This window comes from Carassius auratus, chromosome 30 (assembly GCF_003368295.1).
Source record: "Carassius auratus strain Wakin chromosome 30, ASM336829v1, whole genome shotgun sequence".
NCBI lineage: Eukaryota > Metazoa > Chordata > Actinopteri > Cypriniformes > Cyprinidae > Carassius > Carassius auratus.
In genome coordinates, this window is record NC_039272.1 from 22,908,955 (window position 1) to 22,924,358 (window position 15,404).

The following is a 15,404-nucleotide window of genomic DNA, read 5'->3' on the forward strand; positions in this document are numbered from 1 at the left end:
AAAAAAAAAAAAAAAACATAACACCCAACATAACATAATGTCAAGAAATAAATAATGCTAAAATAAAGTACAATTAAATAGGCAAAGTTTTTATATCTTACATAAATAATAGAATGGAAATTCAAAGTGCTTTACATATCACTCATTTAAATGGTCAAATAAAATAAATAGAAAAATAATAAATAATAAATGGCTCATATGAAATAAAAATAGCAGTGAAGTCGGTAAATACACAACTCACTGTGTTTTTAATCTGGATTTGTAGAATAAAGTTCAAACATATTAGAAGGTTAAAAAAATCTCACTCTTTCTGTGCTTCAAGTTCAGTAGCATTGTGAGTTGTGTGTCCATGTGGTTCAGCAGTGTGTCAGCGCTTCACATCATCCCTCATCCTCCGACTAATCAGGCCTGTGCTTCGCTCCTCGCTGCCTCATTAGTGAACTGTAACGTTGTTTTGCTCAAATCCATTTTGCTTAGGCTGGCGGTATATCCTTATCCCCTCGTCTGTTTATCTCCCGCCCTTGATTTACATTTCAGTGAGTAGGTGTTTGTGGTGATTGAGTAAACATTTTGTGTGGCAGTATTTATACAGCGGTCGAGTCAAGATTGTTGTGTTTACGTGATAAGACCAGATCATTTTCTCAATTGACACAAAGAGTCTACTGCTTGTCTGTATTCAAATAAAACAGAGCCAAAACCCAGGGTTGAGATAGTAATGGCGAGTTTGTGTTTTCCATGAGTTTAGCTTGAAACTGGACATATACTTGAGTTTTTCAGAAAATTGTTAAGAGTGTGTTTTACAAGAAAACACCATGTCAGTCTTTCAAGTGCTCATGTTTAATTCAGTGTGCTACTTGCCATTTCTTACATTTAATAGCAGTTTTTAAGTAAAAAAATCAATTCAGAGTAAATCCTAGACCAAACTTTGTAGGCCGGTTTTTCTAAGTCATACTTATGCTGCAGTTCTCAGTGGAAGAATTTGAGCTGTAAATCTTGCTGTCAGCATGTGGTCATCTTTGGGAGAAAACCACAATTCTCTGTTCCTCAGAATAGCCCAGATTCTCGTTCAGAATTAGTTTTGTGGTGTGTAAGTGTGTGAGCATGTGTGTGTGGGAGGGACTACACTTTGAGCTGTCTAATGATCTTCCTACACACCTTGTTTATGATCTGAAATCTTCTTCCAGTGCTCTTGGAATGTGTGTGTAGGTGTGTGTTGATGTTCATAGTCTATGTGAGTGTAGTCTGCATGCCTGTATGTACCTGTGCCCACAAGTTGTGTAACGCTGTAGGCTGTTGTATAGTGTGTTCATGTGTGTGGTGTGTCATCAGAGACACACATTGCCAGTAATCATTTGTTGCAGACTCTTACTCTGTCATGTAGATGGGGTGGGAAGCCAGATCAAAACCCATTTAAACTGTCCATTGAGGGCTCTCCGCCAGATCTTTGAAAGGAAACATGAGTTCTTGTACTATTCAACATGTCCATTCACCACTTTTGAGTCTTCTCATGAACAAATGCTGCTGACAGTCTGCAGGGCTGGTGTGGGTTGGCGGAAAGAATTCCTGGCGGAAATCCAACCTGACAAATCTTAAACTTACTGTAGCTTCTCGGATCCTTCAGTGGCTTGGCTTCACGTTGTTATGTGCATCATTAAAGGGATAGTTCAGCCAAAATTCATCATTTACTCACCTTCATGTGTTCCTAAACAGTTTGACTTTATTTCTAAAGTGAAACATAAAAGAAGATATACCAGGGTGTTTTTTTTTTTTTTTTTTTTTTTTCCAGTGGTGACTGTTTGGCTACCAACATTTTTTTTTAAAAATAGCTTCTTTTGTGAAGAGAAGAAGGAGGTCTGGAATGACACGAGACACATAAATGATGACAGAAATATCATTTTTAAGTATAAATCTTTTTATAAATCTTTTCTGGGAGGATTTTTATATCATGGTAACAGAATCAGGCCTTTTGATAATCCAGTGAATTCAGTATTTTACAAATTAACGGTTCTTATTTTCTCCTTTTATTTATAACTTGGTGAATGCAAACCAAAAGATACGATTACCCAGAACAACTGAAGTAAGTCGTAAATGCAAAAACAGCTTCATTATTTTACATTTGAGTGGAAAGCAAGAAGCCAAACAGTCAAACTTATATTATAAAACAGATTGTACTGACTCTAAAATTCAATATACATGCACATACTGTATATATTCTGTTTTCAAACAGCAAGTTTTGTCTTATCTGGGACACACCGCACTCTGTTTTTTTTTCTTCACATTTTTACGTCTTTGACATTGTCATTTGTTAATAACTAGAAGCTGATAACAGCACACATATATTTACCCTAGTATTTATAGAAAAATGTATTAATGTCTGTACCTGTAGGTGTACATTAGTGATTTACATCTTATAGCATCATTCAGCCCAGCACTATTCAGACCTATATGGATATTCTATCAACTTAAACTTACTGTAGACTTGTTTTAAGGTAAGTGCTGTAGACTACATTTCAGTGGACTTTTCTCTGGACTTGTTAGGACACGTCTTATAAAAGAACCTGGCTGATTTCAACAGAATAACTTGATTGTGTTCATGCCTTTTCAATAGACACGAATCAAAATCATATTACAGACATTCTTTTTCCCGAGAGTGACTAATAATGGCCTTCAGAAAGTTTCACAATAGACAGAGTGGGAAAATGAGCTGGTGTGATTATAATGATGTTTCACTATGATATTTGCTATGACACTTGAACATTGACCTTTTCCTGATATGTGCTTCTGGATGTATAGAAAGACTGATATTGTGTTCATTTCACTCAAGGTCTTGTAGCTGTGGGGGGAAAACAAGGATGAGTAATTAAGCCCTCTGTGTTTCCTCAGCGTGTGTTTACTGTCTCTGTAAAGAGAAGGCAAGTTGTGGCTGAAGTCCACTGTGTTATCAGAGCAAACAGTGTCAACAAAACAACTGACTGTACTGTATATAAGTGCATATGGAAGAGCAAACACACACACACACAAAAAGAGCATACAGAGTGTGTAAGAGGCCTCACACATGATTAACATGATTACACTAAATACATGATAATTAATGTTTTGGGGAAAAATAAGGTATTTCATGCTAACTATTGCTACATTTATTTGATGATAAATCCTGTAAAAACAGCAATATTGTGAAATATTATACAATTTTAATTAACTGTTTTCTTATGTCTTCAGTGTCACGTGGTCCTTTAAAATCATGATAATACTCTGTGGATAAGGAAAAATGTATTATTATTATCAATGCTGAAAACAGTTGTGCTGCTTAATATTTTTGTGACCAACATTTTTTTGTGAAAACCTTGAGACCGAGATGTTTTGATGAATAAAAAGTTCAAGAGAACATTCGATTTTAAATAGATTTTATTTGTTTGTAATAAAATAAAAGTTTTTACTCGTTTCATGATAATTAATGTTTTTTACACTTGTCTTCTTCTGCATTGAAAATAACTGTAATATGGTTGATTTATCATCTGTTTATTTGTATTATTTTATCATATAGTTTAATATAACGTGACTATGTTATTTGTAATTACATAATGTAATTGTTTTTCTTGCCACACAGTTTGAAAGAAAAAAAACTTGCTGTTTAGTTTGAGTATGTGGTCTTTTTGGACAAGAGTGAAATGTTTGAAGAGCAGAAGAAATATTTACATTGTACATTAAACTCTTATATTTCTAAAATTAAAGGAAATTGTGCCTTTTCGAGATAAGAACTTTTAAAATGAAAAAGGTATTTGTACATCAAGTTCACATTCTTAAACATTTTTCCACATTATTCATCCATTCAGCTGCTCTGTAAAAAGACCGAACCAAACCCCAATGCCATTGTTTACCTCACAAAGCAAAATATTCCTGAAATTTCCTGTGTGGGTTAACACTTTTTTCCTCTCGCCGTCCTGCAGACTCCTCTGGTCAGCTCTCGTCATCTCCTCTGAGCTCCTCCTCGGGTCACCGAGGCATCAGTAACCATCCTCTCCACCCGCCCCTGCTCGGCCCTTCTGCCATGAACTCCAGCCAGGGTCAGCTGCACTCGCCCATCAGCACCCTCAGCTCGCCCATCAATGGCCTGCCCTCGCCGTTCCCCATCATCAACTCACCCATGGGCCACCCCTCCACTAGCATGACCTTCAGACCCAGCCTGAGCCCACAGGTAAGACGTCACTGCACTTACTCTGGACTCATTTCTGAGCTTTAGCACTGATTGCTGTGGGCAGCAGCGTCGAGTCCTATTGCAGATTCTTTCAGAGGCCTGCAGCTGATCAATATTTTTTTTCTTGGGTGTGCTCGGGCTGAACTTATACTGAATTTTCCTGCTGAATTGGCTAAACTTGACCTGAACTCTGCTGGAAATTAAAGATCTATTTTAAAGCATCTGAGTGCTCAAATGAGTTTGATTGCACGAGTTCGTGATGCACAAAATCACACCGACGGACACAAACATTTATTCGAATCATTACCTCTATTACTTAATCAATCAGACAATTTAGCAGGGTTTTGAAAATTTGCTTTTAATTTTTTTTTTAAATGTTTCCTACAATGAGACATGATCATCTGCTTGTTCATTGTAGATGTAATTGATTTGGCAGTAGTGGCAAGGGCTGTCTGCATAACTCAGAGCTCAAAAAGCTCTGCTAAAATTTCTCAGCGGTGAAAAATGCCAGCAATTATAAAGTCTGGACATTCAAGGTCTTTAGAAATGCATAAATAGTTTCATTGCATTTTCCATATGGGACACACATGCATACACACCGTTTACCTCATTAATTTTAGCAATCAGAGTTTAGTGATGTTTTGAAAAATCACAGCAAATGAGCTTTTCTTGCACACTGCAGTCTTCTGCTTATTCACAGAAAATCTAATCAATTCAGCATCAGTGCTATTGGCTTTATGACTGGGTTTTATTTAATAACACATAGCTTAGCGTTTCATTGGTGGAAAATGCAGCTACTTGTAAAATTTGGTGGTGTTATTGGATTTCTGTTAAATCCCTCTCAATATGAGCTGGGTTTTATGAGACATCATGCAAGAAATATTACAGTTTCCAAGTGATGTAATTCCACTTTTTTATTATTATTGTCTACATTTGGTTTCCAGGATACTAGCTAGGTTTAATCTGTTATATTTAAGCATATGTGTAGGTGGTTCAGGTTTATTTCAAGGCTACATAGATAGGAAATAAACAGATAAACACTTAAAGTAGGAATTTGTGCTCAAGTATTTATGGAAGAGCTTTCTTTTGCACGGTTGAGTAAAATGAAAAAATTATTATAATGCAGGCGGAATTATTTCTGATCGTGTTCTTTGTAACATGTAGCTTTGTCAAAAATAAACTTCATGCTGGATTTGAATAATTAACGAATAGACTAGGAAACATAAAGATTATTAAAACTGCAGTCTCTAACTTTTTTTTTTGTAAAAGAATTATCCAAAATCAATATATGTGCAAGTACGTAACCAGCCAGTGTTCAAAACTATCGCCTAACTTTAGGAAATTCAAACATGGCACTGCGTCATTACATCACATCTTTAAACATAAAGACGTTGTCCCAGCTACTAGGTTATCGCATGTGAGGATGCTGCAGGTGTGGGATCGTTTAACTATAGCCTATTCCCACAGCAGCTGGAATAATTAAATGTCAAATATCATTTTGATGGGATTGTAATCAAGAAAGATTATATGAAACACGTGAATTAAATTAAACGATTACAGATAGCCTGGGTTTATACAAGATGTGTATTTTAAAGACAACCAGGGGTGTGTTTCCCAAAAGCATCATTAGCCAACTATTGTCGCAAGTTCCGTCGTTACCAACACAGTTCAGCGATTCGGTGTTTCCCGAAACCATAGTTCAAACGAACATTCACAAACAGCATCGCAAACTTACGTGGTTGGAACTACAGCCCTCGACCTGGGGTTAGAAGCATAGTTTCTTGTTAGAAAGGGATATGGGCTTAAATAAATATGCTCTCGGGCACAATAACCAAGCTAACATGAAGTGCAATATATATATATATATATATATATATATATATATATATATATATATATATATATATATATATATATATATATATATATATATATATATATATATTCCATTCTATCTAAATATAAATGCATTTTATTCTATGTATGTTTGCGCTTCCTCTAAAAGCGCCGTTTCTGAATAGTGCACATAAGCACAAATACCTAAGGGAACCCCCAGGGTTATGACGTAAGAGGGAACCCGCGGAGAATCAAACATGAAATAAAGCTAAATACCAGGGAACAAAAAACTGTAAAATAGTCATCAGTCTAATCGGTTAAATAGGTGGAGTTATTCCTCCACCACATGCTTGTGACGTCATTAACAATGGCTCTGTGTTGTTGAACTAATGTGTTTCAAACGACGGAGATGCGACCCTGTTTGGGAAACAGTGATAACTAGCTAGTTTGTTTCAACAACAATGCATCTTACTATGGTGGTTAATCAGCGAGTTACGTCGTTGTATGGGAAATGCACCCCAGTTTGATGGGAGCATAGTTTGCTATTTGAGTTAAAAGAATTTATTTGGGTCATATATTCCAAGACTTAGGCTAGAATATGTGATTACTAAGTACAGTGAATATCCACAGCGGTGCGGTGACTGACAGCTACACATTCACCTCAAAACAGATTCATCTGCACTGGAAAACAACCCAAGCATGGAATATGATTCTGCAAGGAACTGCAATTCCAGGTTTTCAAACATAAAAGGCGACAAAGGGGCAAAACTTATGGACTGCAGCTTTAAATTTAAAATGACTTTTCAAGATTTGAACACCAAACCTGGTGGTTTTGTACTTTTCAGAACTTTGCATACATTCTCATTTACTACAGGGGGAAAAATCTGATAAAAAAATTAGAAAGTAAATCATTTAGATGTTACCTTTTGCCGTTATGATACTATATAATATCGACGTTTAAAGCTCTGATTTGAGAAGAATTATAGAAAGACAGTTCTGAATGTTTGAGTGTTTCTGTTTATAAAATATTACCTTTTTATAGAATATTTCACATCATATTACATTTTTAAATGCTTGTCTTTGAGGTTAAATACAAGAAAGTAAATTGCATACTCTTCATAATAGACAGTTTTCATTTGAGGACAATATTTTGGCAGTGTATGATATGATAATATAATTGACCGAACAAATGTTTCGAACACTGGATTTTTTTTTTCATTGCACTGGAGTTGTAGAAACGCTTTATTTGAGTGTGTTTGAATTACAGATGTAATCATTAACGTATAACTTTAAATCTGTAGAGATAAGCGAGATGGATTCGACTCAGACTTTGGCACCGTGAAATCACTGAGTGCCTGCCAGAGTCATTGGAGAATCAGTAAAACCATTTAGTGTAATTCAAGTCATATCAAATAACAGCCTTTTATAAATTCAATTGAAGACCATTGGGTTTTATCAGACACCAGATGGTATATGAGAACTGAAATCCCTGCAATACAGTTTAAGATAAACCACATGCTATACTCATTATAAACATGTTATTGTGGAGGGCTTTGTCTTAACATTTTTTTTCTCATATCGACTCCCTCCTACAACCAGTAGTGAAGTGTTCAGTCGTAACTGTTGTACACTGAAATGGAAACAAGTTCCTATTAACAACAAGTTTGGGTTGGCATAAACACAATGGACTTCATTTTTTTCTTCCCCCACCTAAGTTTCATGCCAGACAGCTTTAATTTGGCTACTAAATGGGGAAGGGGGAGTTTCACATTAATGGTGTTGCCTTAAATAATGGTGTATGGGCTTAAGGAGAGGCGTCTTGGAGGTGCCCTGGCCCCCATTCATCCTCATTAGCCCCGTCAGAGTGCTTGATCTCTGACCGCATGGTGTCAAACATGGCCTTAGTGTGCCACATGGGCATTCTACTTTTTATTGGCATGCTAAATGGGTTCAGAAGAGGCCTGGTTGGGGCCTGGTCAGGGCCCAATCGCACAGGAAATGAGCTGGCTTGTTAAAAACTGCAGCTTAGCCATGTGGTGTGTGTCAGAATGAAACTCTTTTAACACCCAGCCAGTCGACTCTCCTCATACACACAGACAGATACACAAACGTCCAGTTAGCTTCTACTTTTGTCCATATACACTACTGTTAAAAATTTTGGGATTAGTAAGTTTTAATTGTTTTTTAAAAAAACACTCTTATGTTCACCAATGGTGTTTATTTATTTTTATTTTTTATTAGGAGTAAGTATTATTACGATTTAAAGTTGTTTTATTAAAGTAGGGCTGTGCAAAAAAAAAAAACTAATGCAATTTTCATGCGCATCTCGTCAGTAAAGTCAGAAGTATATCAGAAGTATATCTCCAGCACATGCGTTCAGATCAGGGTTGCCAGGTTTTCAAAACAAATCCTGCCCAGTGCTTCTCAAAACTAGTACAAAACTAGCCCAAACGCGTTTACAGGAGGTTACCCTGATAAAAAATTGCGTCCCAGGGTTAAAATACACGCGCTTCAACCCGCGGACATGAAAAACAGCCGCAGACTTGGCAACACTGGTTCAGGTGGAGCGGCATTTACTACAAAGAGCCATAGTCCACCGTCAACTAAAACAAAATCGCTTTCAAAATCGGTAAAAATCGCCTGCGATTTTGAAATCGGTTTTGTGCGGCTCTGGGAAGTAAAGGCCAAACAGTGTTGCCAAGTCTGCGGTTATTTTTCATGTCCGCGGTTTGAAGCGACCACAATACAAATCATGTAATGTTTAGCCACTAAAATGCAAATTTTACCAAGGGAACCCTGCCAAAAAAATTTGTATTTTAACCACGGGACGCAATTTTTATTGGGGAACCTCCTGGAAAGGCGATTGGGCTAGTTCACAAAGGCTGCTTTTTTTTTAATCAAAAACATAGTAAACCTGTAATATTATGAAATATCATTTCAAGTGAAAATAACAATTATGCAAATCCTGTGATGTAAAATTTACTGCATCATTACTTCTTCAGTTCTAATATGCTGATTTGGTGTTCTAGAAACATTTCTCTTTTTTTTTACGGTTTTGTATTTAAATATGTAATAAACATTATAGTGATCCCAAACTTCTAAAAAGAAGTGTACTACCTGGTAAAATAGAGAATTAGATTTTTGTTTTAAAGAAACTCTCATACTTTCAGGTTCAGGATTGTAACAAATATAGTTCACATTTTCACTCACATTTTCTTTGGGAAATTAAAACCCTTTTGTTTAAAATCCTATCTCAAATGTTAATATAGGCATACATTTGTAAAAATGCATTTGTGTTAAATCTCCCATAACTTTTTAAGACAAATATTCATGCATCATATAGAGAAAGGTTTGTAGCATGATTCAAAGTGCAGATGATATTTTAAGGATGTTTATGGCTCTAATGTGCAAAGCATCTCATGACTGTGATAGACTGAACAATTCTGAAATTCTGAAATACACTCAAAGCAGCAGGCTGAGATGATCATATGGTACATGTGATCTGTCTTGGAACAGCTCCTGTGGGCTCTACAGTGTAAGACACGATAATATACTTTTTTTCTTCTTTTCATTATGTCTGTCTCCACTCACTGGACATGCTACTTATTTTAATTTGGACATCATAGATGCTTCTCATGGTTATGAAAATGTTAGTTATTCACTTTTTCCACAGCACTATAAAATAGAGTACATTTTCCCAGCCTGAATTGGCATATGTTGTATGAAAAGTCATGCTACTACCTAATTATTTTAATCCAGAAGCATCCTGCCCCACATTTTTTCACATTACACAAAAGAGAATTATTATGGAAATGTCAAAGCTGATCTTTTCCACACAATCTTTTCTGTCAAATTCAGTTCACTGAAGAAGAAAAAATAAATAAAAAGTCTGCATTTTAAAGTATATTATTTATAATTTAAAATGTGTTTTGTTTTGTTTTGCCTTTTTTTGTTACCTTGGTTCATGTTGTTTTTCTTCTGGTTTTGTTTTACTTGTTTTGTTTTGGGTTGATTTTTTTTTTTTTTTGTAGGCTTTGTTAAATGTATTTGTTTTGTTTTGTTTTCTGCTTTGTTTATTGGTCATGCTTTTTCCCTTCCACCATGTGAGGAATTCCACTTGATTCACCTCAGTTTAAACATATTTATGTTGCACCTCCAATTCCTACATTTACACATTTGACAGCTGCTGTCATCAAAATATATAATCTAATAAGTATATTCATGCAGTCCCTGGCAATACATCCCATAACCTTGTTGTTTCTAGAGCCATGCTTTACTTTTCAAGCTACTTTTGTACGATTTTGTTTGATTACAATTTTTCGTATTTTATCTGGCTGGTAACTTTTTCATGCATTTTTAGGGATGGTTCATGATTACTGATCCTGGAGTGTGTAAATGTGGGGATCTGAGACTCTATTTCAGGGCTTAAAGTTAAGACTGTTAATATGCTCTCTGTTTCTGGTCTAAATCTAGATGCTACTGTCCCGTGGCACTGGCACACAGAGAAGCCAGGAACATATTGAATTACAGTTTACCCAAAATAGTGGGGGGTGTATGTGTGTGTACGCTCACGTGCCCCACCAGGATTTGACAAGAGCCCCCTTAAGATAGATTATGCCACTGAACAGGACATGTCAAAAGAGCCATGCCTGCATGCAAAACGAAGCAGACGGCAGCAGGTAGATCTGTGTGTGTGTGTGTGTGTGCAGGTGCATGTGACTGTAAACGTATGTGCAGGTGTGTGCATTTTGGTATGTATCTGGGTTCCCGCCACTCCTTTATTATCACAATTGCATCGGTAGCTCTTTTGTTTTCGGTATGTATATACATGGCATAGTTTGTGAAGTACTTTTGGCTGAATTTGCATTTAGATTTATTGTATTGTTTTGTTGTAAAAAGTCAACTGTCAGGATCTCATTAAACAAATTTAGGTCACATTTATATGTTATCCCTACCTGTGGGAGTAAGAATTCAGGGTTAAAAGCTTCATGTTAATGCATCATATTATGTAATGCTAAAGATGAATTTCTGTATGCAGGACAGTGATGTCATTTAGTTTACACCAATAGTACTGACCACAGGTGTGGGCATGTGTTTTCAACAAGAAACGTTTATCATGAGTCAGATTTTCTTTGATTGTGTGAACAAAATGACACTGACACAATTTAAGTTTGCCTGGAGAGGGGTTTTGTTCAAATGAACACAGTTTTTAATTCTCCATGAAGCAAATCTCTTACATTTTTTTTTTTTGACATTTCAACACATTCTAATTTATATTATACTCATAAGTCATGCACTTTGTCTTTGTTTTCTTTTTGTTTTTGTTTGTTTGTTCTTTTTTGACAAAAACTGTAATTATTGTTATGTTTAGTTGGGGTGAATCGTTTGCACTTTCCTTCGTGAATCATTTGAATGTTTTCCTCGCTTCAGGAAGCTGTACAGTTTTATTCATATACAGCCTCTCAAGAATTACCAAAGAAAAACATAGCGAACATTCTTTCATCATAATGTTTCCTGTAGGCGTGTCTGTCGTGTCTTTCAGAGGGCCGCTCATCTGTCATCACAGTTTTTGAGACTTCAGTTCTGGATAATTAAGCATGTGTAACTGATTCTGTTCCAACAGACATGTTAATGTGGAACTATACACTACCATTCAAGTTTGGGGTCAGGAAGTTTTTTTCTTTCTATTTCAAATAAATGCTGGTCTTTTGCAGTTTCAATTAATGTAAATAAATAAAAAATAATAATAATAAATAACACAAAAATACTAAGGAGCCATTTTCAACACTGATAATAATAAGCAATGGTTCTTGAGCAGCAAATCAGCATGTTAGGATGATTTCTGAAGGCTCATGTGACACTTAAAATTCATTGAAAATTCAGGTTTGCCATCACAGGAATAAATTACATTTTATCTTATTAAAATAAAAAACAGTCATTTTAAATAGTAAGAATATTTCACAGTATCATTATATTTTTGATCAAATAAATGCAGCCTTGGAGAGAATTTGAGTCTTTAAAATATAAAAACACTGGCCCCAAACGTTTGAACAGTAGCGTATGCATAATATCTGGAATTTTTCTCTTTGTGTCATATATAAATTATACGAGTTACACAGTCACAGTGTGTTTGTTTATAGACAGTAATGATCTCAGGGGATGTGATTTACTCCCATTTCTATCAGTCCATTAATTCAGTTATTAGCAACTTCTTAATGGTTCAATATCTGTTTTTGTTTGGTTTTTTAGCTCAGTTCACCCATGAATGCAGTCAGTAGTTCGGAGGACATTAAACCCCCTCTGGGTCTGAATGGGGTGATGAAGGTCCCAGCGCAGCCTACAGGCACATCCCTCTCCCTCACTAAACACATCTGTGCCATTTGCGGAGACCGTTCATCAGGTGACACACACACACACACACATTGGAACACACATACTTAGATGATTTTAAAATTATAATAATAATAGTGTCTGTTACTACAGAACAAAATAGCTAAATTATCACAATAACCTATGAGCAGCATGATTTTTTAGTAATAAATAAATAAATAAGTATTTATATTTCCCATTTACTTACCAAATGAAGAAAGCACATAACATATAAATTTAATTGAAAATAGTATTTATCAGTTTATTATGTGAGAAGAAAGAGCCTGCAGATTAATATAAGAGGAACAACCGTGGGATTATACAATACTGTATGACCACAGAATGCTCAAACTGACCAATCAGAATCAAGTATTGCAGAATTGGGCTATATATTCTGTCTTTTAGAGTAGTGTGTGACAAAAACAGATGTGGTGCTGTTAAATTATTGATATTAAATGCCAATTAAAGATAGCCCTGCTGGGAAGAATACTAAAGCATGTGTCTGCTGGCAGGTAAACACTACGGGGTGTACAGCTGCGAGGGCTGTAAGGGCTTCTTCAAGAGAACGGTGAGAAAGGATTTGACGTACACTTGCCGAGACAACAAGGACTGTATAATTGACAAACGCCAACGCAACCGCTGCCAGTACTGCCGTTACCAGAAGTGCTTAGCCATGGGAATGAAGAGAGAAGGTGCGTTTCTTTCTTTTAGTGACTGAGCACATTTAGAGAATTAGAATATCAGAATTTGATCCTACTCTGAATATGGATCGATCATTAACTCTTTAACATGATCAAACAGAGCAAATATTCCAGTGTTTTGACATTATCTGATTCTGAATATCTAATGTTCGTTTTTCTCTGCTTATGTCCAAATTAAAAGGAACCATCAATGCTATGAGATACAGGCGGTTTTGAAAAGCAACACAGTTTTTGGAAGCGACAGATTCTTTTTAAAGAAATCAACATGAATCAATTCACAGTACAGATGGCTGAAAGCACTAATGACCTACCATTTGCAGTTCATTGCACTCCTGTGTGCTGTTATCAAGAAAATGAAGGCGACTGATTAATGTGTTGATTAAATTACACATTTTAAGTCTAGAGTCGTCTAAAAGTAATTACATTAGATTGCAAGAGATTGCATTTCCACTATTGCCACCAGAGAATACTGGGAATAGAATGTACCTGTCATAATTTATTCAGAATACTACATGAATTTCAATATATCCAGTAGCTGGGAAGCATGTAAACCATTCATTGTTTATTACTAGAATATGATTTACGCTTATACATTTAGCAGATACTTTTATCCAAAGCAGCTTACAAATGAGGAATACTATAAGCGTTTTGATGTTCATAATACTATCCCTCATGTTCTGTTTCTTAAATTGCGGACCCAGTCAATGATGCATGTGTGAAATGGCATTTAAAAATTAAAATTTTCAAAAACCTGACCCTTGAAACTGAAAAAAAAATCTTCTGAAGTAGTTAAAACCCTATATAGACAGAAAAGCTGTATCCTTCTGTTTGACCACAAAGTGGGCATGCGCATTTCAGAAATATGACTAATATTCATTCTAGTAATATGGTTCCCATCCAGGCACCACTAAATAACACACTGTAGAAAAATACACAAATAGAAAACACAGTACACAACCGGCAGCAGTGTGTACACCAGTAAAACAAGTTTAGCATGTGGAAATTGATATTGCATATATTCAATGTTTATGTCTAACACAACGTGTTGTATTAACGGAGGACAGTTGTTATCAAGTTTATTATTTTGTGCTATCAGTTCAGTTTGGAAATCTGTTCTCAAAAGAGTAGAAGAATGCCATGAAGAATAAGCCTGATATGAATATGTTAGGTCTGTTTTTCAAGCTATTAAAATAGTCTAGAGAACAAGGCTAGACCCCCTATACCGAGGCCTCTGAGAAAGAGGTAACCTGACACACTTCTCCCCCACGAGTCACTCTCTGTCTTTCTGTTTCTGAGGACGATAAAGCTGAAATAATTTCCTTGTGCCTCTCTCCTCACCTCTCAGTGACTCCTGGAGTAAAGCTTTATCCTTCAGCTGACCTCCACGGCTCCCACTCAAGAATTCCCCTCATGATCTGCTAGTGGTTTCTGTCGAACAGAAAGAGAGTCATAAAACAAGGCTTTTTACAGACAGAAGGGAAAGCTGAAATGGTCCGCGGCCTGACGGCAAGCCAGACGGGGCTCATTTCCACCAGGTCCAGACCACAGTAGACCGTCTGTGTGGTTTAGACCTGGCTCCCCCTCCGAACCAGGCCAAACATGCACACAGTATTTACTGTGTACAACTCACATTAAAATTCACATACACACACAGACCGATGCATTTGTCAACCTTCATAACCAATCATTTGAACGAGCGACGGTTTTATTGCCCGTGACTTTGTCCATAGACTGAATAGAAGCACAGGATCATGTTTGCGCTGGATCGCACCCAAATAAAATATACATATTTTAAAGAGCCGTATACTAATAACGTCACTACAAAACGTAGGCTGACCTCCTCAACTCTCAGCCCTCTGAAGTCGGTGAATAATGGTCTGGATGCACATGCAGCCCGATGAAAAACAGCCTGAGCTGTTTTGTGGAAACGTGTAGATTAAGAGCAAACCAAAAGCAGCTGCGTGTTATTGTGCGCAAGGTCACGGTTTTGTTTGTGTATGTAACTGTACGTATTGCACATGTGAGCCGTTCTAATTCTGTTCCTGCACGTGTGTAGCTGTTCAGGACGAGCGACAGCGGGCGAAGGAGCGGAGCGAGGCTGAGTTCGGCAGCTGTGCCAATGAGGACATGCCCGTGGAGAAGATTCTGGATGCCGAACTGGCAGTGGAACCAAAGACGGAGACCTACGTGGAGGCCAACCTGAGTGCGCCTGCCAATTCTGTAAGCCAATCTCTCCCTCTAAATCTCACTCGGTGACATTCAACTTATGGAGAACATTTGGCTCATCTGAAATGTGCTGTTTC

The 15,404-nt window shown here is 36.6% G+C and overlaps 1 protein-coding gene across 4 annotated transcripts in view; it reads left to right on the plus strand.

The window, feature by feature from the left end:
- Positions 1 to 15,404, plus strand: part of rxrab (retinoid x receptor, alpha b) — a 55,433-nt gene that overhangs the window by 29,527 nt on the left and 10,502 nt on the right. For 3 of the 4 annotated variants that reach the window (XR_003276633.1, XR_003276632.1, XM_026212262.1), the window contains exons 3-6: positions 3,948 to 4,195; positions 12,281 to 12,431; positions 12,913 to 13,092; positions 15,158 to 15,321. Coding sequence is in view for 2 of the 4 variants with exons in the window: in XM_026212262.1 (XP_026068047.1) it covers positions 3,948 to 4,195; positions 12,281 to 12,431; positions 12,913 to 13,092; positions 15,158 to 15,321 (743 nt within the window). In the remaining 2 variants the exon portion in view is untranslated. Of the gene's footprint in view, positions 1 to 3,947; positions 4,196 to 10,155; positions 10,711 to 12,280; positions 12,432 to 12,912; positions 13,093 to 15,157; positions 15,322 to 15,404 lie in introns of those variants that run through there. The other variant, XM_026212263.1, reaches the window with a different exon arrangement.